Source organism: Nannobrachium achirus (assembly GCF_963921795.1).
Source record: "Nannobrachium achirus genome assembly, chromosome: 18".
Classification (NCBI taxonomy): Eukaryota; Metazoa; Chordata; class Actinopteri; order Myctophiformes; family Myctophidae; genus Nannobrachium; species Nannobrachium achirus.
Window position 1 is genome coordinate 1,072,958 of NC_137825.1, and position 25,783 is coordinate 1,098,740.

General features: G+C 40.3%; 1 protein-coding gene across 1 annotated transcript in view; it reads left to right on the forward strand.

The window, feature by feature from the left end:
• The window catches only part of LOC308303860 (transient receptor potential cation channel subfamily M member 4-like), a gene marked incomplete at both ends in the record, with an annotated part of 92,513 nt that overhangs the window by 36,753 nt on the left and 29,977 nt on the right, over positions 1-25,783 (forward strand). The window contains 5 exons of the mRNA XM_080748359.1: positions 8,201-8,313; positions 10,416-10,617; positions 17,588-17,709; positions 19,711-19,843; positions 19,949-20,123. Of these exons, the coding sequence (XP_080604485.1) occupies positions 8,201-8,313; positions 10,416-10,617; positions 17,588-17,709; positions 19,711-19,843; positions 19,949-20,123 (745 nt within the window). The remainder of the gene's footprint in view (positions 1-8,200; positions 8,314-10,415; positions 10,618-17,587; positions 17,710-19,710; positions 19,844-19,948; positions 20,124-25,783) is intronic.

A 25,783-nucleotide genomic window follows, 5' to 3' on the forward strand; every position in this document is an offset into this window, starting at 1 on the left:
TGTTAAAGCTAAAAATGCTAATGCTGACAGCAACCACTACACAAGGTTGCACATACTTAGCAAGCTGCAGGCACACTCAAGATTTCTTAGAAATTTTCTTTTCTAGTTATTATTATTATTACTTAAGTATGGCAGATTACAATAAGTGTTTTGCCATTGCATTGCATGGCAGGCACACTTAATTACTTAAGTATGGCGGATTGCAATAAGTGTTTTGCCATTGCATTGCATGGCAGGCACACTTAACTATGTATGGCGGATTACAATAAGTGTTTTGCCATTGCATGGCAGGCACACTTATTAATAAGAGTAATTGTACTCAAAATACCAAAGAGTAAAAGTATCATAAAAGTATCATAAGTAAAAGTACTCATTGTGAATTGAAAAGTACTCATTATGAAGTAAAAGTATATTTGAGTAAATGTACTCAAAATACCAAATCGTAAAAAAAAATCATTAAAAGTACATGTTAAAAATGGAAAAGTACTCATTATGAAGTAAAATCATATTTGAGTACAAGTACTCAAAATATGAGTAAAGGTACTCAAAATACAAGAGTATAAGTACTAAAAATACCAAAAAGTAAAATTAAGTATAAAAAGTAAACATATTAATGTTGTATTGAAAAGTACTCATTATGAAGAAAAAAGATATTTGAGTAAAGATAATCAAAATACCAAACAGTAAAATTATTGTTAAAGTATCGAAAGTAAAGTACTCATTTTGAATGATAATTGAGTATAAGAACTCAAAATACCAAAGAGTAAAAGTACTCAAAATACCAAAGAGTAAAAGTATTGTTAACCCTATAAGTGCCTATCCCGAACAAGTTCGGCTTTATTTCAATCCAATACAATATTTTATTTGCTATTTTACTTACCCCGAGCTGCTTGGAGCAACGTGGGTGGTCCTTGCTCGTCCAGCGCTTACCAATGAGAGACGCTAGATGGTCCGACGATTTATTCCATTGAAAATGGTTTAAAATAAAGTTTAGAGCCCCCCCCAAAAAAACTCAATCTATACTGGCGGCGGCGCGACGTATTCCAGGGTGCCTATCCCGAACTAGTCCGGGATATTTAATAAAATGAATTATTTAATCGGAGGCCTCAACGAAGCCCCGGTCTAAATTTCCATCCATGGCCAGGGCCGACACTCGGCCATCCACGGGCCGTATTCCCGCTAACGGCCGCATCGCGCCGCCCACTCCAATAATAAATCACATCTTTAGACAGGATTTTCTCCGGATTGTGTTCCCAGACCCAAAGAGAAAGTTTTTTGCGACTGAAATAGCTTTAGATCGGGCTGCTAAAGGGGTTAGCATTTTGGCTACGTGTCAGCTAGCTTCCTCCTCTCATCCCACATAGCATTGGCTGGAGTGAAATCCCAAGGCACTTGGGACAGTGTCGACGGAAGCTAGAGCAAAGGTCTATAGAGAGATTTCTGGCACTCTAGCTGCCACTTGTGGCCCGGGCACAGAATGAGTTAAAGTATCGAAAGTACTCTTTATGAAGTAAAAACATATTTGAGTAAAAGTACTCAAAATACCAAAGAGTAAAATTACTCAAAATACCAAAGAGAAAAGATTTACAATAAAGTATCAAAAGTAAAAATTAATGCTGTCCAAGTTAACACGTTATTAACTAATTAACGCATCAACCTATTAACACCCATGGTGTCCCCCTGCCAAAAGGAAGTTATCTCGTTGACAGACGAGGCAACGAAGAGTTAACTCTACGAGCCTGCAGCTGCCCTCTGAATGACCCGAGTCCATTACGTCACCCGGCAGCTACAGGCAGTTAGACAGGGGGAGAAATTGCGGAAGCAGTTTACATTGCTTTAGATTCTACTTTGAAACATAAGAAGGGCTTTATCTATGAATGAGATGAAAACAGCGCCAGGGAAGCAGAGATCTGATTGTTTTCACGGCGACACTTTACCGCGATGGTCGGTCCCGGTTTGGATTTTAGTTTCGCGAGCGTTTGTAAACAAATGGATTATCCTCCTCAATCTTCTCTGGACACGCACGTGCACACACACGAAGCTTGTGAGGCACGTCAAAACAAAGCGTAAGTCAATGCTGGCACCAGCAACAGCTATAAATGTTATAAACCTTAGCAGCCCATGTGTTAACGGCGTTAATTATTTTAACGCTTAACGCAAAAAAAATAAAACGTTTTTTTAACCTTTGAGGCTTCCGTAGCGCTCCCTCTGCGCTCCGCATCTCAGAGTGTCAACATTAGCTGGTGAGCATGGTGGTGAGCCCAGAGCAGAGCTCAGCTCAAAGTCAGGAACGGAGCTCAAGCTCACTGTGTGTGAGACCATGAGTGTGTGTGTTTGTCTGGAAGCTGGGTTGAATGAATGATGAAAAACACAGTGGAATTACTCATCTACAGGTGCCTTTACCCCCCGGCTCCACCGGGCGCGTCGAGCGTCGCGTCAACGTCACCGCTGGGAACGCTCCCGTTTTAATCAATGAAGGGTGCTCCACTGCCGACGTCAACGTCAGCGTCGGATGCTCAAATTCGCCCCAGTTCATTTTTTGACGGCGTCCGACGCCGGCACAACGCCGTCATTTTGGTGGAGCCCTAGGGTTAGAAAGCAACCTCCCCCTGCTGTTAGCCTGTTAGCAAGTTCGCTAACAGCTAGCCTCCAGATAGCCAGGACTACTGTCTGTAGTAGGCTACAGTATGTTAGCGGCAGCCCCCAGCTGAACACTGTAGGAACGAAATGGTGTGTGTGTGTGTGTGTGTGTGTGTGTGTGTGTGTGTGTGTGTGTGTGTGTGTGTGTGTGTGTGTGTTTAGTCAGCATTTGAGCCACAGACCACCATTTGATTAGATTTATTCTCCCAGACCCCAAAAATAAGAGTTAAAGATCTATAAGGGTCCACGATGTGACATGTTGTGAGTTTGTAGATCGGCTATTTTCAAACAGCCTAAGTATATAACATGGCTAGTGGTTCATGTATGTTTTAAATATTATAACTTATATCTGAAAAGTAACTAGTAACTAAAGTTTTCAAATAAATGTACTGGAGTAAAAGTGCAATATTTCGATCTGAGATGTAGTGGAGTAGAAGTAAAAGTATTGGAAAATTGGAAATACTCAAGTAAAGTACAAATACCTCAAAATTGTACTTAAGTAAATGTACTTAGTTACTTTACACCACTGTTTAGCTGGAACCCCCTCAAGGACCACTGGTTGAAAACCACCACTGCCTTAAATTATGTAGTGCAGAGGGGTTATCATTTATAATATAATGAAATGAATAACATTGAGTTTATAATGTATTGGATACATAGTATAATTATAAAAAAATACATTTGGATGCATCCTGCACCAAATATACAACATATTATGCAAGTTTGAGCCAATAAAAAATATATTTTTATTATGCGATTAATCGCGCGATTAACTACGGAAATCATGCGATTAATCGCGATTAACATTTTTAATCGTTGGACAGCACTAGTAAAAATACTGTAATACTGTAATTGAAAAGTACTCCCTATGAAGTAAAAATACATTTAAAAGTACTCAAAATGCCTTAGAGTAAAATTACTCATTATAAAAAAAAATGTCAATTGACATCACCCACAAGTTCGTACAATAAACGGTTGACGAGTTATAGCCACATAAAGTTTCGGCTAATCAGAAGAGGGGGCAGGGCTAAGTTAAACCAATTAAGGTGAAGGACTTAATCGAGCCAAATGACACCACCAACAGGTTTGTATGACAAACGGTTGATGAGCTAAAGCCAAAAAAAGTTTCGGCCAATCAGAAGAGGGGCGGGGCTACGTGAAACCAAACCTGAGTTATGGCTAGGGATGGAGCCCGAAAACCGGGTCCATTACAAACCCGGTTCTGAATTTATTGAGACCCGAGTATCAATAAGCTTTTGGCTTGTCGAGCCTGTTATCGCTATAGGGCCGGGCCGGGGAGTGGGGCCGGGAGGTACATTGCGTCATTGATAGTTGTGTGCTTTGGAAGTGCGTGCCGCGGAACAATACAATGGTGGAACGCGTGAAACACTCAAAAGTGTGGTTACCTTATTTAAAAGACAAGGGGAGAGCTAAATGCAATGGCCTATATGCAGCACGGTTGTTACATCATGCTCGGGAGGGAGCACTTCGACAATGCAGACGGACGCACTTGACGGGTTTCTTGTTTACAAACATTGAGACTAAATGCACAGCTGACTGTATCATGTAATCAATTCCGTCCAATCCCCAAACCTGTTGTTTTGGGGAGCGCTGGTTTCATTGGCTAATTTTGGTACGGACCCTGCGCACGCATCTAGTTTTATCAGTGTAACGTGGACCAGAAACCCGTCTATAGTGCATCACATAACCCTAACCCAAGTGCAATCAACTTTGCGTGTCTGTCTGCGACGAGTTGAAACAACGCAGGCGTCGGCTGTTGCAGCAGCGCGACAACTGTTCTCTTCCACCCAAAGTATGTGGTGCTTGAAAATAATGATTCTATTGATAACTAGAAGAAGTGCTCTTCCGAGCACAGGTCTCCACCAGCCACGCGTCCTGGTGGTGCTATAATAGGCAAATGTAAAAAGGTTGGCATGTGTTCTTCACCAATCTTAGGCCTTTCATGGTGCCACCATGAGGCTGATTTGAACATTTTGTAGTGTAATTTCTTCCTTGGCCTTTTGCAAATGTGCGTGCACAATTTCATTACAATTGCACACTGTGTTTGATTTGAGGCATTTTGTTTGAAACAGATCAATCCTGCAAAGTTTGGAGGCCAATCTTAGCCAATCAGGATGGAATATTTAATACAGGACAGATCTGTCTTGAACATATGACTGTAGAGATACTGTGTACTGATTTGTGTTCATTTTGGGTAAAATCTGAAGGAGTAATATCCAAAAATGTGTCTTACATAAGTCGGCCTCCTGGTGGCGCTATAAAAGGCTGATGTGAAAAATGCAAGGAAAGGGTTTTTCTGTAGGGAGTGTGCTTACAAAGTTTGAAACTGATCGGTGGAGTTATAGGTAAAACCACGAATTGGCCTGTTATTGCGCCACCATGAGGCTGATTTTGAAGTGGCATTTCTTCCTCATCCTAGTGGGAATGTGTGTGCGCGATTTCATGTTAATTGCACTCTGCGCTTGTGATTTGAGGCATTTTGTCCAAAACGAACCAATCTTACAAACTTTGAAAGCCAATCTCAGCCAATCAGGATGGAATATGGACAATCAGAGAGATCCATGTCGATCAGATAACTGTAGAGATACTGTCTACCGATTTGCGTGATTTTTGGACAAAATCTGTAGGAGTACTGGCCAAAAGGTAGTTTTGCACAAATTGGCCTCCTGGTGGCGCTAGAACAGGCCCATGTGAAAAATGTGGGGCAGAGGTTCTGAATTGGCATCCAGGGAGTGCGCTTACAAAGTTTGAAACTGATCGGTGGAGTTATGGGTAAAACCACGAATCGGCCTGTTATAGCGCCACCATGAGGCTGATTTCCAAAATTTGAAGTGGCATTTCTTCCTCGGCCTAGTGGGAACCTGTGTGCGCGATTTCATGTTAATTGCACTCTGCATTTGTGATTTGAGGCATTTTGTCCAAAATGGACCAATCTTACAAACTTTGAAAGCCAATGTCAGCCAATCAGGATGGAATATGGACAATCAGACAGATCCGTGTTGATCACATGACTGTAGAGATGCTGTCTACTGATTTGCGTGATTTTTGGACAAAATCTGTAGGAGTAGTGTACAGAAATGTGTTTTGCAAACAGCGGCCTCATGGTGGCGCTAGAACAGGGCCATTTGAAAAATGTGGGGCAGAGGTTCTGAATTGGCATCCAGGGAGTGTGTGTGCTCATTTTGGCAGCGTCCGGGCCAACGGCGCCGGAGATTAGCTGTACACAAACTCGGAGGACGGACGGACGCACGGACGCACGGACGCACGGACAGGGGCGAAAACATACTCTCCCCCTGCCTGGTGGAGACAATAATCAGTTTGGGATACTCAAAATCCCTGCCATAGAGTTATAATATATCGCTCCGTGCGAATGAATCCGTAGCGTTGACAGCTTGACTTCTTCTCAGTCTACCGAAAATAGCAGATCTACCGTACATGCTCACAACGCGGCGTGCGAATGAATCCGTAGAGTTGCCAGCGTGACTTCTTCTCACTCAGTCTGCCGAAAATAGCAGATCTACAAGCTCACAACGCGGTGCGAGCTTGTTGATTGGGTATTTTTTTGTTGTGTGACACCGTCGTACTATGTGTTATAAATTAAACTTTTAAAGAGACAGTACACATTTAGTTTCTTCAAATATTTTCCAAAAATAAAATGGTTACTTGCCTTCTGTCTGTTAAAGTACTGTATTTAAAGGCCCTAGTCAAATGTAGTGCATATATAGATTTTTGTTGTGGCTTAAAACAAAGAAAATATAATGAAAAAAATAGATATGCATTTACTGTAAAAAAAAGTTTAAAAAATGATATACCTAAATATACAATTTATAGTATAGTTTTACAGTAGGCTATTATTGTTAACTTATGAATAGTACTGTAAAACTATATATATACATAGTTTAAACAAGCTTCAGAATTGATAGTGTCTCATCAGGTCTTTCCTTTCCACAAAATAACAGAAAAAGCTCAATAGTGGGCTCGATAAAAGCCCGGCTCGATAAGCATGATCGATAAGGTGCTCATTATCAATAAAAATTAACGAGCTCCATCCCTAGTTATGGCTATCTGTGTGTGTGTGTGTGTGTGTGTGTGCGCGCGCACACACGTGCATGTGAGTGTGCGAGTGTGCGTGTGTGCGTGCGTGCGTGCGTGCGTGTGTGCGTGTGTGCATATGTGCATGCATGTGTTCCCTTGATCACACTTTGAGAACCAGATAAATAGCCGATCTACAAGCTCACAAAGTTACACAGAGCAACTTGTTGTGAGCTTGAGAGTAGCTACAAACTGGCCAAAAAACATGCATAAAAGTTGAATATTTTGGCCGTGAGGACAATATATTCACAAAATATCTGGGGAAAAGAAAACATCTCCTCCACTCTAGCCACACTCTAAATACCCCCAAAATACCCCAAACCACTCTACCTTTGTACTGCGATTGTGGAAAAAACGTATGACGTATTCGAATACCGTTTGAACCACGAAGAAGTCTAAAAGCGTTTGAGCAAAGTGAAAAAGATAATTTGAAAGTTAGAGAGCACAAAAATGTGTGCCAGAAAAATTGGCACATTTCTCCATAGATCCCATTATATGGAGGGGGAAACATTTTTAAAAAGTAAAAAATATATATATATATTTATAGTTTATTTTTTGTTTTGTTTTTTTAAGAAAAATACGAGCATACATCACTGTAGAAAGCTAAACATGTTGAAGTTTGAATTAAATTCCTGGCACAAAGTGTGTTGAAGTAGTTAGAGGACGAAAAAAGTGGGGGGAACCTTGGAAGTTAGAAAGTTAGTTAGCTATAAATATAAACTGGGGTAGAACCATAGAGTTATAATAAGAATAGAGAGGACACCGGATATCCCCGCCCGTCCACTTGTATTGAGTTGCTCACCCAAATTTCAACCCACTGAAGCCAAATTTCAACCCCTTCTTCCGGGTTTGAAACGTGACGTAGTGGGGCCTATGTGACGCGTTTTACGTCATAGTTTGTGTTCATGGACGCGCTGGGGCTCTAATTCATGAACGAGCACTTCCGGTATGAACGCACGTCAATACAAAGAAGCCTAGATGTTCATGTTTCTGGCCCCAACCGTTAAAAAGCTGCAGTACCTCGAACGGCCACCATGTCAATTTGGCTTCAGGCCTCCCCCTGGTATCTGGGGGCTTGGGTAGAACAAGGTGGACTCGCCTACAGCGAGCCCACAAATATAAACTGAGGTAGACCAATGCTAATGCTAACAAATGCTAATGCTAACAAATGCATTAACATGCAAAACATTCTAATGCTAATGCTGATGTTAATGTTAATGCTAAAAATGCTAATGCCAACCACTACACAAGGTCTGCACACACTTGGTGAGCTGTAGGCACACTTAAAACGTTCTCTTTTCTAGTGAACTATATAAGTATGGTGGAGTGAACTATATAAGTATGGTGGATTACAATAAGTGTTTTGCCATTGCATGGCAGGCACACTTAATTAACTCATGAACTCATGACCCTGCTGACAGATAAAACAGACTGTTCTGCTTCTCAGACCATACTGTCTCAGGCTTGGTGGGGTGACATGAAGAAGGACACATCAGTGTGGAAAGTCCTTCTCGGCCTTTTCTGCTTTCCACTCTGCTTCACCAACTTCATCTCCTACAGGTTAGCACTCAGCCTTACATGTCTAACACAATAATACACTTCCATATGTATATTATACTAAAACTATATATATATATATATATATATATATATATATATATATATATATATATATATATATTAGGGGTGCAACGATACACAAAATTCACGGTTCGATTCTGTTCGATATTTTGTTGTCACGGTTCGATATTTTTTCGATACAAAAAATAAACAGAAATGTCGTTGATTTATAAATGCATTTTTATAACTATATATTTTTTTGTTTTAACTTTGAACAATATGGTACCCAACCTCTAGGGTAGTGGTTCTCTAAGTGGGCTCTGCGGACCCCTAGGGATTCTTGAGGGGGTTCCAGGGGAATGTGGTATTGCATTGTATTGTTCGGTACGACGATACAGGGTCATGCGGTTCGATACACCCCCCGTATTGAACGGTTCGATATCGATACAAGTATTGTTGCACCCCTAATATATATATATATACACACACACAGATCCTTCTCCTAAAATTAGAATATTGTGTAAAAGTAAAATTTCTTCTGTAATATAAGTATTATTTTTAAAATGTCTTATATTTTAGGATAATTGCGCATGTAGTGAAATATTCAAAAGCTTTTTTTGTTAAAATTTAGATTTTTATGGCATACAGCTCATGAAAATAAAAAAATCCATATCTCAAAATATTAGAATATTCCACACGGCCACTCAAAAGAAGGATTTATAATTCAGAAATGTCAAACTTTTGAAAGGTTATGTTTATTTATGCACTCAGTACTTGGTATGGAATACTTTTGAACAAATGTCTTCATCGATGGGGCGTGGCATGAAGGTGGTCAGCCTGTGGTACTGCTGAGGTGTTATGGAAGCCCAGGTTTGCTTTGATCAAGGCCTTAAGCTCATCTGTGTGGTTGAGTCTGGTGTCTCTCATCTTCCTCTTGACAACACAACATCCTCTTGACAACACAACACAGATTCTCTGTGAGGTTCAGGTCAGGCCAGTTGGCTGGTCAGTTAAGGCCAGTAATACCATGGTCAGTACACCAGTTACTGTAGTTTTGGCTCTGAGGGCAGGTGCCAAGTGCTTCTGGCTAAAGGAAATCATCATCTCCATAAAGCTTGTCAACCTACGGAACCACAAAGTGCTCCAAAACTTTCAGATAGATGGCTGTGTTGACTCTGAACTTGATAAAACACAGTGTGGGCAAAACCAGCATTGCATTGTATTGCTGGTGTCGGTCCACTGTGTTTAATCAAGTTCAGAATCAACACAGCCATCTATCTGGGGATTTTAGAGCACTTTGTGGTTCCGTAGGTTGACAAGCTTTATGGAGATGATGATTTCCTTTAGCCAGAAGCACTTGGCACCTGCCCACAGAGCCAAAACTACATTAACTGGTGTACTGACCATGGTATTACTGGCCTTAACTGACCAGCCAACTGGCCTGACCTGAACCTCACAGAGAATCTGTGTTGTGTTATCAAGAGGAAGATGAGAGACACCAGACTCAACCACACAGATGAGCTTAAGGCCTCCATCAAAGCAAACCTGGGCTTCCATAACACCTCAGCAGTACCACAGGCTGACCACCTTCATGCCATTATAACTATAATATAAATATATTTATAATATAAACCTGTGCTTCTATAACACCTCAGCAGTACCACAGACTGACAACCTTCATGCCACGCACCATGAAGATGAAGACATCTGTTCAAAAGTATTCTGTACTAAGTGCATAAATTAACATAACCTTTCAGAAGTTTGACATTTCTGTATTATAAATCCTTCTTTTGAGTGGTCGTAATATTCTAATATTTTGAGATTTTTATTTTCATGAGCTGTATGCCATACAAATCTAAATTTTAACAAAAAAAGCTTTTGAATATTTCACTACATGCACAATTAACCTAAAATATATGAACGTTTAAAAATAATCATTATATTACAGAAGAAAATGAACTTTTACACAATATTCAAATTTTATGAGAAGGATCTGTATATATATATATATATATATATATATATATATATATATATATATATTAATTCACTTTGTTCAAGACTAAGTTGAGTGTGTTTATGATGATGCTCCACCTATGCAGGGAAGATGCCAACTGCTGTGCCTTCTGGAGAGCTCCCATCACTACCTTTGTGGGAAATGCAGTGATGTACATCCTATTCCTCTTCCTGTTTGCCTACGTGCTGCTGGTGGACTTTAAGCCACCGCCCCCTAGTGGGCCGTCCAGCTGGGAATACGTGCTGTACTTCTGGGTGTTCACCTTCTTATGTCAGGAGATCTATGAGGTGAGTGGAAGTAGATTCTCTCTCTCTCTTATTGCATCCTGTGTTAATGGACAACTTTATTTTTATTTTTTTTAACAAAAAAGGTAGTTTTACATGCAAGTGGCTAAATATGTGTTTTAGACAGAATACGCCTATTCCCAGGATGCACCGCAATCTTTCATGGTCACATGTCAGCTGGTGTAAATAGTAACAAAGAAATTGCCAGCTTATTGTGTCTAAAAATACATATTTAGCTACTTGTAAGTTAACATCACAATAATTAAAAAATATGTTTTATTTGAATATCCGGATATTCAGGCTAGGGATAGCCAAATGGAAAAAAGGAAAATACACCAGGTTTTTTTCCCCATAATAAAGTTCCCTATTTACACATTAAATACAACAATACAACAAGGAGGAAGAAGAAGAAAAATACAAATGTTTTCTATAAGAAATGTGTTTTTTGCAGTTCAGTAGATCTGTAATGGTAGGTCTTTAATGTAACGCGGCTGCAACAGCAGCAGCGTGACTTGCAAGCCCTAGAACAGATTAACTTTTTAGAATGTATAGCCTACGCCTTTTAATCATAGAACTATCCTTTTACTCTTGCTGTTTTGTATTCATGTCTAATAAATTATTCAATCAATTCACAATGCTAAATCCTCCTTTCACCTAAACCTGTGAGCAACATGAGACACATTGTTTAAATAATTCATTGTGTACATAGTCTGTATAGCCTACAGTATGACAATAGGCTATATGGGCCAATCCAGCCTTCCAGCACCTTGATTTGCATGCAAATAGCCTACACCAATACCATGGATTATAAAGAGTGTCATGTCATCACCAGATGAATCAAAAAGAGTAGCCAACCGATTTTACAGATATGTTCCCATGTAAAAAAAAAAATCTAATTATATTGAAATGATTAAATGTCTTCTTATAAACTGGTACCCTCAATTTAATAAAGACATATTAGAATTTCCATTTCCATATTATTTAAACGTTTATTTGGCTCATAAAAGTAAGTAAAACGTAAAGACTGTAGAATGTAATAAAATATCCAATCAATTCAATGTATATGTTACAGTTAGTTTGGGTAACTCAGTTAGATTGGGGTAGGAGCGCTTGTTTTTGTTCACCTGGATGTGGAAGAAGCTCATGTCCCAGTGGTAAAGCATTTGACTGCATTAATCCCACGCTGGTGAATGCTAACCTGGTGAATGCTACTATGCCTAAACCTAAACCTAACCCTAACCCTAACCCTTACCCTAAACCTTACCCTAAACCTAACCCTAACCCCAAACCTAACCCTAAACCTAACCCTAACCTCAGTAAAACTATGCCTAAACCTAACCCTAATCCTAACCCTAACCTCAGTAAAACTATGCCTAAACCTAACCCTAATCCTAATCCTTACCCTAACTTCAGTCAAATTATTCCTAGTTCTCCGAAGGAGGGGGCGCCTGCTCCACCTTGTGCACAAAAACGAGCGCTCCTGTTCTCAATCTAACTGAATCTCAAACAAACTGTGACATATACATCCTTTGTAGTTTTATTTTTAGCAGCTTGTCAGATGTTTAATAGAACCATATGGCAGTATGTGTAGTTGTTACAGTGACAAGTTGAAGGCTTATTTTGTTATTATTTTGATTGAGAAGATGTTTGTTTGGCGTTCCAGCTGTGATGTCACTCTCCACTCCCATTGTTGAAGGTCTGGACTGGGTTTGCAGCTGAGTAGGGACTCCTCCAATGTTGTCTCCTTAAAAGGAAAATGAAAAATAATGTTCAAATGAATACATTATGGATGAACACATGATAGAAAAACACATGATAACATTGTGGGATTAACATACAGTATTTGTAAATTGCTATGGAGTGGGGATTGACATACAGATAAAGACCATGGTTAGAGACAAAAGCAAGGAATCATGTAAGGGTAAGCATGTTGGTACGTGGGGGAAGGGGGATATATTCAGAGGTGTAAAGCCAAGCTAAGTACTGTACTTTACTTGAGCAACGTATTGTGAGCTTGTAATCTGCTATTTTCAAATATTGTATACATTTGAAACTTGTGAAATGGTTTGAGTAGTCTACTTTTCCACCAGTGGAAATACTACACGAGACATGATACAGCAATGACTGACAAGTAAAGACTGATACAGAGCTCCGTAGCTAATTCAAAAGAACAAAAGATACATTTATATTTTGTCGTTGCCGTTTCCAGATTAAACTCTGCGTGTGTAAACACAACAGTAGATATCCCTTCGCTCGCTGATAAGGAGAATTGTATATGTTTATTTAAAACCTTATATTTCACTCTAGTCTAAAGCTCTCTGAACTTTTGAAACCTGACAGAGTGATGGTTGAAGCCCCATATTCTTCTCATCTTCAAACTGGTTCTCCCAGTTTGGCTCACAGACCCCTTGTAGTGTGTGTGCTCTTTTGTTTCAGATTGCTAATTAACGACCGTCTGAGCTTAATGTATTGAAAGTCTTTTGACAGTGTTGTCCTCTAATATCCATGTGTGAGGTTTGTCTCAGTCTGCCAAAGGTGTTAGGCCTTGGTCCGGCCTCCCTGGGGTTGAGGGTGGAACTTGGCTCAGTATATGAGATGATGTTTTTACTGTATGCGGCAGAACTTCTCTGAATAAAACCATGTAAGGATCTCTTATTTTGGCTTCGCGTCTTGGTAAATTGTTTGTACTCAAAGGTTTAAAATCCTTTCGTATCACTCGCCCCCATTATTACTGGATCGCGTTTACTTTTAGCTTAAGTTTACAGCATTTTATTTATAATAGTAGTTAGGCTATTGTTACAGTTTGAGCAGCGAGATGTTTAACTGCAAAGTCATGAAGTGTCGTGCAGCAATACCGTACACAGCTGTATATACTGTACTGCAGCGTTGTTGAGCCAAAGTTATGTAACGTGTTGTTTATAATCTCTAGTTGAAATATCGTCAGATTAATATTTTTAGCTAGAGCACTACAGTGCTAACCTGGCATAGTCATACTAAATCACACACTACAGTTAACTGCGTGAGTATATATATTTCTGTCTTGTGTTAACATCATGGGTGGATAGTTTAGCTGTGCTAGGCGAACTTTATTCAACTGCAACACTGTTATGCAATGCACTCATGCACTAAACACAGATCTGACTTCTAGGAAAATAACGAAACACTTACAGTTGAAAGACAGTTGAAAGACGCTGAGTTGGTACTGATCCACTTTTGAGAAGGCGCTTTTTCAAAACCAGCTTTGTGGTTTGAACTAAACTAAGGTCCCAAGTTGTGTAAACATTAGACTGAGGAACTTTGTTCAATTGCTTCCCATCGGAGCCTAAACACTGACGGAGTGCACTGGGGAGGAGGGGTGAGGCGGTGAGCGGAGGGGGGTGGGGAGGAGGGTGGGGATCGGTGAACCAATAGGATCTCGGTTCTGGATCCAGGTGGGAGGTTTGAATCCGCCCCCCATACCAAATTGTCCTCCTCTTCCAGTAGACTACTGTAAAGACGTCTGATTTAATGTTCCACTCCTCTTCAACATGTAACACTAGTGTGTTTGTTTTCTGGTGAACAAGCTTGTCTCTCTGTCAACGTGCAGCGGACAGTTGCATGGATGATGTTAAACAGACATTGGTGACCGCATCGCACGGAGAGTGAGAGGCGTCTGGATGCAGGTCTTCCAGAGACGATGGAGAGTTAGATGGGTGACGTTACACAGACATTGGTGACCGGGGCCTTTAGGGGATTGACTTGCCCCTTCAAAATACACTAACCATCACCATTAACTATTAGTGCTTACCGGTAAACAATTTCTTAACGGTAACAGTTAACTTTTGGCGATCCCTAATTCACGCACTCCACTAACATAATACTTCATAATTTCCAAAGATTCCGCCGACTTCAAGCATTGACGATATTCTACCAGTTACTCTGTCAAAAGGCCATATTCATTTTTTTAAATAATCTCTTATCGACAGCGACTCGTCCTGCCTTACATAAGATCAAGGCGGGGTGCGAAACTGAACTGAGCATAACTATCTCAGACACCTTTTGGGACGCTGCATTAAATAATATTAACTCATCATCGTCTGGTGTGAGACTTGGTCTCATCCAATTTAAAGGACTTCATAGGATACATTATAGTAAAGCTAAATTATCGAGAATATTAACCAGATCTCTCTGACACCTGTGATAGATGCTCTCAGGCACCAGCCAAGTTGACTCTCATGTTTTGGTCATGCCCAAGCATGGTGGAATACTGGAGGTCTTTCTTTGATGTTACCAAATTGTATTGTGTTTTATATCATTGTTATCGTTGATTTGTCATCTTTACAACAAGGTACAGCTTGTAAGGATCTGGCAATCGTGGAATGAGTAACACAGCCAAACGTGTGGGTAGCGCCCCTCCAAAAATGGTCAAAATGGACTGGCAGGCCTGCAATACTGTTCTTTTGGTGTTCACCTTTGTTACTTGGGGCATTGAATGATTGCACTCTCCTACAGTAATAAGGAAAGAAAAAAACAACACATATTGGCCATTTTTACACTTACGCTCAGTGTCATGGAAGCCCAAAAAGAGAGTAAATGCCAGCAGACAGCATTGCAAGCCATTATGGCAAAATTCTGGTCGGCGCTACCCACACGTTTGGCTGTGTAGCTCATGCCTCGAATGCCCGATGCTTACAAGCTGTACCTCGTTGTAAAGGTGACAAATCAACGATAAAAATGATATAACCCTAACACAATACAATTTGGTATTATTAAAGGGGAGATATAATTAATTATTAATAGGTTTCCTTTCTTTTTGTGCTGAGTTTATATATATATATATATTGTGTTATTGGCCCCCCCTCGCTGCGATCAGCCCTTGTTCCTGTGTTTCACCGACGGTGTACTGGGAGTCGACCCGCGTACCTGCGGTCTCTACCCCGGGCTTCATCGCTTGGTAAACATGGATCCGACTCCATCAGCTTTGGATTACTAAACGCTAGATCCATAGGCAACAAATCATTCTTTTTGAATGATTTCTTCGTTTCCAAGGACTTGGATTACATGCTGATCTCTGAGACTTGGCAAAAAGTAGGTGTCTTTGCCTCCCTCAATGAACTCTGCCCGCAAAACTGCGCCTACTCCAGTACCCCTGCACCGAGGTCTTCGGGTCGTGGGGGTGGGCTGGCGGTAGTCCATAGGAACTGTTTCACATCACGGACGGTGAGTTCTGGAACTTATTCATCCTTCGAGGTACTCATGAACAAAATCGGGCGCTCAAATCCCTTCTATTGTATTTTGGTTTATCGACCGCCTGGGAAAAACAGCTCGTTCCTCGCTGAATTTGGTGACTTTCTAGCGTCCATTATTCACCTGGAAAGGATCCTTTTGATCGGGGACTTTAATATCCATGTAAATAAGAGCACAGACTCTTTTGCCACTGACTTTTTAAATGTTATGGATTCATTCCATTTTACCCAGCACATCTCTGGTCCGACCCACGTAAAGGGAAACACGCTGGACCTTGTGTTCACGATCGGGTTAAAAGTCAGTAATGTTTGCATGGAGGAGCTATCGGTGTCTGACCACAAATGCATTTTGTTCAATGTGTCTTTCGATAATGATTTTGTGCCAGAGAGGCGCGTTAAAAGCTCTCGTATTATAAACAGCACAGTTGTCGCTAATTTCATTGCTAGGTTTGATAACAACAGTGTTTTGGTGTCCCCTGGTGATGACGTCAACTGTTTGGTAGACTGTTTCAACGTGCCCTTAGTCACCCGAAATGTCCGTCCTGTGAACCTTTCTCCCTGGCTTGACAATGACATCTGCGAGCTTAGACGTAAGTGCCGCAGAACAGAGAGGAGATGGAAAGCTACACAGCTGGAGGTCCATCGCCTCTATCTCAAAGATTTGAGGGTTGATTTTAATGCTGCAGTAGAGCGTGCTAGGGCTGCTTATTTTAGTAACATCCTCTCATCTAGCAGGCATAATCCCAGAGTACTATTTAAAACTATAGATACTCTTGTTAGCCCCCCTCCCCCCTCTGTACCTGTGCTGTCAAACGAGGACTGTAACCAATTCTTGCAGTTCTTTGTCACTAAGGTTAATACTATTATGTTAAACATCACTCCCTCCCCTTCTCCCTTCCCCCTCCATCACACCACTCCAGCATCCATGAGCAGCTTTTCACCTGTCTCCTTGATGATATCACCACTATAGTGTCCTCCATGAACTCCTCCTCTAGCCCCCTTGATATCCTGCCCACTTCCATGCTGAAGGAAGTTTTTAGTTCCGTTGGCCCCAGTCTTGTCACCATCATTAACACATCTTTAGCCTCTGGTTCAGTTCCATCACATTTCAAGCAAGCAGTTGTACAGCCTCTCCTCAAAAAGCCCAACCTTGACTCCTCCATCCACAATAATTACAGACCCATTTCAAAGCTGCCTTTTGTCTCAAAGGTGATAAACACCTCCTTGATGTCCCTTGGACAAATCTAGTAACCAAGGGAGACCGAGCCTTTGAGGCCATAGCCCCAAAGCTCTGGAACGCCCTCCCCCTGGACTTAAAAACGTCCCCCTCAGAGGCCTCCTTTAAGAGGCATCTAAAAACGCACATGTTCAGACAGGCCTTTGGTCACTTATAGGCATCCCTGTTTTTACTGTTATTTTGTATTCCTTGTTACTGTGGGTGTTTTAATTTATTGGTGTCTTCTCTGCAACTGTAGAGCTTATTCTTATTTTTATTTTATTTTGTATCTCTGCAACTGTAGAGCTTACTTTTTTTATTGATTATTGTGTATCTGTAAAGCACTCTGTGCATTTGTGCTGTGAAGATGTGCTATATAAATAAAGTTCATTCATTCATTCATAGTAAAAGTAAAATAATTTGTTGCCACAACTGTAATGTAAGTCAAATTCTAAACCTTGAAAATAGTTTCCTCTTACAGCTGATTGTCTATTAGCTGTAATCTGTATCTGATGTGTTTAATTACTTTCAGGTATTCTCTAGGGACCACAGGTACATGACTTTGTATCAGAAGATGAGGCTGCACTTGAAGGATTTCTGGAACAGGTGTGACCTCATCGCCATCATTCTCTTCATTTTTGGTCTCATCTGCAGGTTGGTACACAAAAATCTTTCTTTACTGTCGTACTTTAAGTTAATAGATAGCTATGAGAATTGCAGGAATAGTGATAATGATCTTCATTCAATTGAATTACATTAGATGAAATGTGTCCCCTCATGGTGTTTTGAGACACAACTCGGCGGTAATGGATTTCCACAATAGCACTAAATGCATTCGATTTTATTTTTTTGTCTTTTTCGTTTCTAGGCATAATAAAACAGTTTGAATGTTGATGAAGGTTTTAATAACAAGAGATGGGCGTTTAACATTCACACAGTCATCGTTTTATAGTCTTAAACAAGGCTCTGTTTTAAGACATTTTCCGTAGTTATTTGGGGGTGGAACATTCCTCCGCATATTTACATAGAGTGCTTGCGATTGGCCTCGCCTATTGTTCTCCGGTGGTTCTCCCCACTGGCTGAGCACCGCCCATAAGCACACGTGTTTCTAAACAGTAAACACAACAGTATCAATGTATCTTCTTATAATGGCTAGTTTGCAACTCACTTTGTATCAGCACGCTTGCTTAAAGCTTTTAATGTACAGGACAGCCAGTAAACGGAGGCGAAAATCAGGCGATGCGCTGATTACAGCGCTCCCCGACGCAAAATAAAACAGTGACACAGGGGAGAATCAGTGGTGGGTTACAATGCTGTGAATGTACCAGGAATACAACAGGACGCCTTGCCTAAATCACAGCGGCGGTGACTCGATCTCCGAGTCCTCCTGCAAGTTTTAGCGTGGTGAAAAGAGCTGATCTACAAGCTCACAACGCGTCGCGAATGCGACGTGTTGTATAGATCAACTAGTTTCAGAATGCAACAGCGAAGTTAAAGTCCAGCTTCACTGAGTTGTAGAGGAGTCGCTTGCGATGAACATTTCTTTCTCTTTATCTTTCTCTCCCCCACCCCCTCTCTCTTTCTTTGTCATGGCTCGGTGGGTTTAGCTCAAAGGATCCGGGGTTCAATTAATCAACGCCAGATTAACTTTATTCTTATTATTGCATGCATTTCATACGGCCACACGCTGCAACTCTGTCCCTCCCTCCGTCTCCATCATGTTACGTCGCTACTCGAACTTCCCCGTGAGAGAGAGAGAGAGTTGACGGGTGAATTAGAGCGACTGGTAAAGTGAGCATCACTTTGTAGAGAGAGAGAGAGAGAGAGAGAGAGAGAGAGAGAGAGAGTGTAGGGTAGTGCATTTTTGGGCAAAGAAATAAGAGAGTAGTGGTGGGAAAGTACTCAGATCTTTACTCAAGTAAAAGTATCAATACTATAATGCAGAAATATTTGTTACTAGTAAAAGTCTGTTATTCAGAATTTACTTGAGTAAAAGTATAAAAGTATTTCCATCAAAATGTACTTAAAGTACAAATAGTACTAGTAGCCTATTAATACATCATGAAGTAGCCATCTTTCATTTCAAATTGTTTTCAAAAAGTAGAAAATACTAATTTGAAAATAGCAGATCTACAAGCTCACAGTGTAGTAGAGTCTAAGTATTGGAAACTGGAAATACTCAAGTAAGAACAAATACCTAACCTCAAAATTATACTTAAGTAGATTTCTTAAGTACATTTACTTAATTACTTTATACCATTCATGAGTATTATTTGATCTACTGGCTTGAAGGCCTGTCTTGTGAAATTTCAAGTATTGACAGACAGTTGACAGCTAGTGGGGGAGTGGTTGGGGGAGTGGTTAGAGGTGGGGTTAACTACTATGTCACTCCCATTGTTTGGGGCCTGGAAAAGGTGTTAAAATGAGAAACCTTTGAAGGGCATTTTCTCTCCTTTGCTGTTTCTGGATCAACAAGATTCAAATGACCGTATCTTCTTCAAATATTATCCAATTTCAATTAATGATACATCATATGAAAGCTTACATTCTGTAGTTTCGTAAAATGTAAAAAGTAGAAAAATGACCATGGCCCCGTTGTGTCTCAAAACACCACGAGCGGTCACAAATGTGTTTTCTTCTGCTTGTGTGCTTCAGGATGTTTGAGGGGTCCTACGAGTTTGGACGAGGTGTCCTGTGTATTGATTACATGTTCTTCACGATACGTCTCATTCACATCTCCACCATTCACTACGAGATGGGACCAAAAATCACCATGATTCGCAAAATGGTAAGATATAAGACACATATTAATGCTCTTTTACCATGCGGTTAAGGTCTCATTGGTCACTGATATTATAATGAATACAAAATGTCTTTGTTTCTCACTGTTCAGATGAAAGATGTCGGCTTCTTCCTCTTCTTCCTGGGGGTGTGGATAGTGGCATATGGAGTAGCCACTCAGGCTCTGCTGTATCACTACGATCCCAACCTAGATCGTATCTTCCGTCGAGTGATCTACAGACCTTTCCTCTACATCTTTGGAGATTTAAAGCTTGAGGAAATAGATGGTGAGTGTGTGTGCGTGTGTGTCTGTGTGTGTCTGTGTGTGTGTTAGGGCTTTCACCAACTAGTCGACTAGTATAGGGTGTGCCAAATGTAGTTCTAAGAGCGGCCATTTCTTGGGTAAACACAGCCTTACACAGGTGTTCTGATTAGACTATAGCATTAGTTCTATGCAATCAAACAATTGAAACACCTGTGTTTTGACCCAAGAAATGGCCGCTAAGGACTACAATGACGTAGTCGCTGGCACACACTATAACCACTTGTTGACCTTGTTGGTAAATAGTTGATGTCAGCTGATATTATTATTACCCTTATTATTGTAGGCCTACAAGGTAGCAAGCTAACATTTCAACAGAACATTATAAAAGTAATATTATTATCCAGTCACCTACATACTGCATCTCCTTACCGAGGTTACTATACAAAGCCAAAGTTAAAGTCTGTCTGCACAGCAGTGATCGTTGTGTATACTACTACTAGGGGACTGCTACAACATAGTTCACAACAGACCGCCCGACATTTGTTTGATTAACCCACCCCCGTGCATACGATCAGAAACTCTGCGAGGGTACAGAATATAAACCTGCCACAAAAAGTTCGGAAATCTAACTTTGGTCGATTATATCTCCCCTTTAATAAACCCAAATGGTATTGTGTTTTATATCATTTTTATCGTTGATTTGTCACCTTTACAACGAGGTACAGCTTGTAAGCATCGGGCATTCGAGGCATGAGCTACACAGCCAAACGTGTGGGTAGCGCCAACACAAAATGTGCCAATATTCGGTCCATTACATCCCCCCTTTAATTGTGCCAAATGGTATTGTGTTTGATATCATTGTTATCGTTGATTTGTCACCTTTACAATGAGGATCTGGCATTCGTGGAAAGAGCAATACAGCCAAACGTGTGGGTAGTGCCCCTCCAAAAATGGTCAAAATGGCCTGGCAGGCCTGCAATACTGTTCTTTTGGTGTTCACCTTTGCTACTGGGGCATTGAATGATTGCACTCTCTCACAGTAATAAGGAAAAGAAAAAACAACACATATTGGCAATTTTTACACTTTGTTAATGTTAAGCTCAGTGTCAGGGAAGCCCAAAACGAGAGTAAATGCCAGCAGAACAGTATATTGCAAGCCATTTTGGCAAAATTCTGGTCGGCACTACCCACACGTTTGGCGGTGTAGCTCATGACTCGAATGCCCGATGCTTACAAGCTGTACTTCGTTGTAAAGGTGACAAATCAACGATAAAAATGATATAAAATACAATACCATTTGGGTATATTAAAGGGGAGATATAATCGACCAAAGTTAGATTTCCGAACTTTTTGTGGCAAGTTTTAGATGGATCAAAATGGACCACTTATTTGTACCACACCCCATAAGTATTTAGCCAGAATATGTTGCTATATTGCAACAAGAATTCCGTGATCCAACTCTTGATAACTGGTCTGGTAGTCTATCTTTCTGGAATGATCTCCCCACTCCAAGCAAGCCGATCGTTACATTGCGTCGCGATCGAAATTTAACATCGCGAGGGTACAGATGGAACCAAATGGACTGTTGGTCCATGAATATATATATATATATATATATATACAGGGGTGAGATGCCGTGGGCTCGGTTGGGCTCGGCGAGCCCACACTTCTTTTTTTTCAAGCTGCACGTACGCACGCACGGCCCACATGCACGCACACACAACCCACGCGTGCACGCACGTCGTCAAGTTGTGTGATGCCGCGGTCAGCACGAATACTTCAGTCCCCCTACCTGGCTAGCTGCTTTGCCTTTGCATAACAATAGCCTACTCGGGTAGGCAGTTCTCACCTACGTCCTCCGAAAGTGTCTATGACTGTAAAGTAAAGTCTATGTAATATGCCTACAGTTATTTTATATTTTATATAAACAAATACATTAATTGAAACACATTAATTGAAACTAATTAACAATGTAACTAAATAATAAGAAATATAGTTAGGCTACATCAAAAATGTTGTGATGTTGAATAAAGTATTTCAACTAGCACCGAGCGGCAGGCATGCGTGCACAAATGCGCGTGCACGCGCGCGCGTACGTGACGTCATGAATTTAGAGGGGTACCACTTCTAAATCCATATCACACCACTGTATATACATATATATATATATATATATATATATATATATATATATATATATATATATATATATATATATATATTAGGGGTGCAACATATCGAACCGAATATCGAAAATCGAATCGAACCGAGGAATATCGAACCGAAAGACCCTGTACCGAACAATTCAATACAATACCACTCCACATCCACATTCCCCTGGAACCCCCTCAAGGACCCCTAGGAGTCCGCAGAGTCCACTTAGAGAACCACTACCCTATAGGTTGGGTACCGTATTGTTCAAAGTTAAAACAAAAAAATACATAGTTATAAAAATACATTTATAAATCAAGGACATTTCTGTTTATTTTTTGTATCGAAAAAGTATCGAACCGTGACACCAAAATATCGAACCGAACCGAACCGTGAATTTTGTGTATCGTTGCACCCCTAATATATATATATATATATATATATATATATATATATATATATATATTTATTTATTTTTGTAACCTTTGGGGCTTCCGTAGCTCTCTCTTTGCGCTCTGCCTCTCAGAGTAATTTGTCAACATTAGCGTGGTGAGCCTAGGAGCTCAGCTCAGAGTCAGGAACAGAGCTCAAGCTCACTGTGTGTGAGACCATGAGTGTGTGTGTGTGTGTCTGGAAGCTGGGTTGAATGAATGATGAAAAACACAGTGAAATTAGTCATCTACAGGTGCCTTTAGGACGCAACCTTCCCCTGTTTCATAGCTGTTAGCAAGTTCGCTAACAGTTAGCTCCAGCCTCCAGATAGCCAGGGCTACTGTCTGTAGTAGCCTACTGTATGTTAGAGGCAGCCCCCAGCTAAGTCCCCAGCTGAACACTGTAGGAACGAAATGGTGGTGTGTGTGTGTGTGTGTGTGTGTGTGTGTGTGTGTGTGTGTGTGTGTGTGTGTGTGTGTGTGTGTGTGTGTGTGTGTGTGTGTGTGTGTGTTATTTAGTCAGCATTTGAGCCACGGACCACCATTTGATTAGATTAATTCTCCCAGACCATGATATGCGTTTTGTGCAAATAAGGTCCCATTTATGTTAAAATTGATGATAAAGTTGCGGGGGGCGTGGCCAACTAAACTCATAGCAGCCGGCTGTGTTCTTCTTCGTGTGCTTTATTTCGGGAGGCTCAACACCACATTCTCCCATGTATCCCTGCGGTTGCCGGTTGCACGTGACCCTTGGCAGCCAATAGCATTCCTTATGATTCCTGGGGTACCATTCAAACAATGATGGCGACACCCATACAAGGGGGAAAAAAACGTCATTTTCGCAGCATAGAGACCAATGGCTTCGCTTCGTCCATATTTTTTACAGTCTATGGGCTGGACTGGCTGCAGGACCGGACTGGGGCACAACACAGTAGGCGTTGCAGGGCTGTAACGGCTGGGCTTCAAACCTGGGCCTCCCGCGTGTAAGTCCAATATCTTAAACCTCAGACCAATAGTACAGGGGCTAATACAAATCTTGGTACCACCCCAGGTGACCGTAAAATGTTTTGATTTTCTTCGTACATATCTCTAGTTTATATTTTGGTATGATAACCCTTTCTGAGAAGTAGCTTAATTGATGTTATCACCCGCTAGAGTCGGTGTCCCATTAAAGGACAACTTTAGTTTTTTACAACAAGGGTTCATATTTTAGATTGTAATTAAAGAATATAAAAGATGGGTGTTAAAATTATTTCATTTACTTCTTTCTATTGTTTTAGAGATTCTTATTTCAGTGGTTGGGGCATGCGTACAAGTGGCTAAATATGTCATTTTACACAGAATAAGCCCATTCCCAAGATACAACGCAAGCTTTCATGGTTGGATGTGACTTATGGAGGCTAGAAGTGTTACTGTAAATGGCAATAAAGAAACTGCTGGCTTACTGTGTCTAAAAATACATTATTTAGCCACTTGTACGCATGCCCCCATGCGTACGCATGCCCCACATTTTAGCACGGTAAATTAGATAAAACAATAGAACGAAGCAAATGAAAACATTTTAACACTCACTTATTCTTTTCTCTAATTACAATCTAAAATATGAACCCTTGTTGTAAAAAACTGAAGTTGTCCTTTAACTTTACTATACAGGGAAAAAAAGCTAAAAAAGAATCTGCTTTAAGTAGCATATTTTTAACCCTATTTCGCCGTATGTATCATATATGATACACCGTTTAAATTATGCAATATGGTGTCAGTGTAACCAATAATTGGTACAAAACCCTGTTGTATCATATCTGATACATCCCTGAATGCACCTGGACCATACCATTTGCACTGCAAGCACTTACAGAGGCTCAGATGGTATGACCCAAAATGCCTGCCACCATCTAATTTGCAACAGCTGACTGCACAGCCCAAACATTTTGCTTTGGAGGATTTTCTGGTAGGTTTTCCTTGTATATCTGTCCTAATATTTCAAAATAAGGGTTGCATAACTTGAATGAACTAAGGAGTTTTCAAAATTTAGCATTTTAGTTTGTTTTTTACCGAAACGTATAACGTATGTATCATATTTGATACAACAGGCACAGGACTCTGCATTTTGGCATTTTGGGTCATACCATCTGCCATGATACAACAGGCACAGGACTCTGCATTTTGGGTCATACCATCTGAGCCTCTGTAAGTGCTTGCAGTGCAAATGGTATGGTCCAGCTGGGATGTATCAGATATGATACAACAGGCACAGACTGGGCTCTGCATTTACCTCAACCTCAACATAATCATGGTGGCATTTGGAATTGTGCTCATTCCTACTAAAGTTCATTATCCACTACTTTGGTGATTTGAATAATCATAAGTTATAAATTTTATATATATTGATAGCTTATTTTGCTGTAATACTAATGCAACATAATGTTATCATTGTACAGCTGATATTGGTGCAATATCCACTATGTTCTAGACACATTTTTTTTATCATTGTGAGGTAAGCTAAATCAAATTATTTGGCTTTCAGCCATCATTTTTTTTTTGTGTAACATTCAACCAAATAAATAACTAAATAAAATGTCTTTCTTAGGATAATGGTCATCATGACAGGGTGGACATGGTAGAAGACAGGGAGGACATGTGCATAGTTTTTGGTTTGTAATAAGTGCATAGTGTAACAGTGTCTAGGTGTAATAAGTGTAATAGTGTAATGGCACAATAAGTGAAATAGTGTAATAGCACAATAAGTGAAATAGTGTAATAAGTGTAATAGTGTAATGGCACAATAAGTGAAATAGTGTAATAGCGCAATAAGTGAAATAGTGTAATAAGGGTAATAAGGGTAATAAGTGTAATAGTGTAATAAGTGTAATTGTGAAATAGCTCAATAAGTGTAATAGTGTAGTAGCTCAATAAGTGTAATAGTGTAATAACCGACTTGTATAACCCTATTGTATCAAATGTGATACAATAAAAAAATCATATAAATGCAGGTTTTTTGAAAAAAACTTTTTTGGATTTTGTTTTAGGGCCTAATAAAGTGTTCAAATTCAAAAATTTATAATTTTCTGACTAGTCCTACATGGGTCAGGTTTCACAGGGA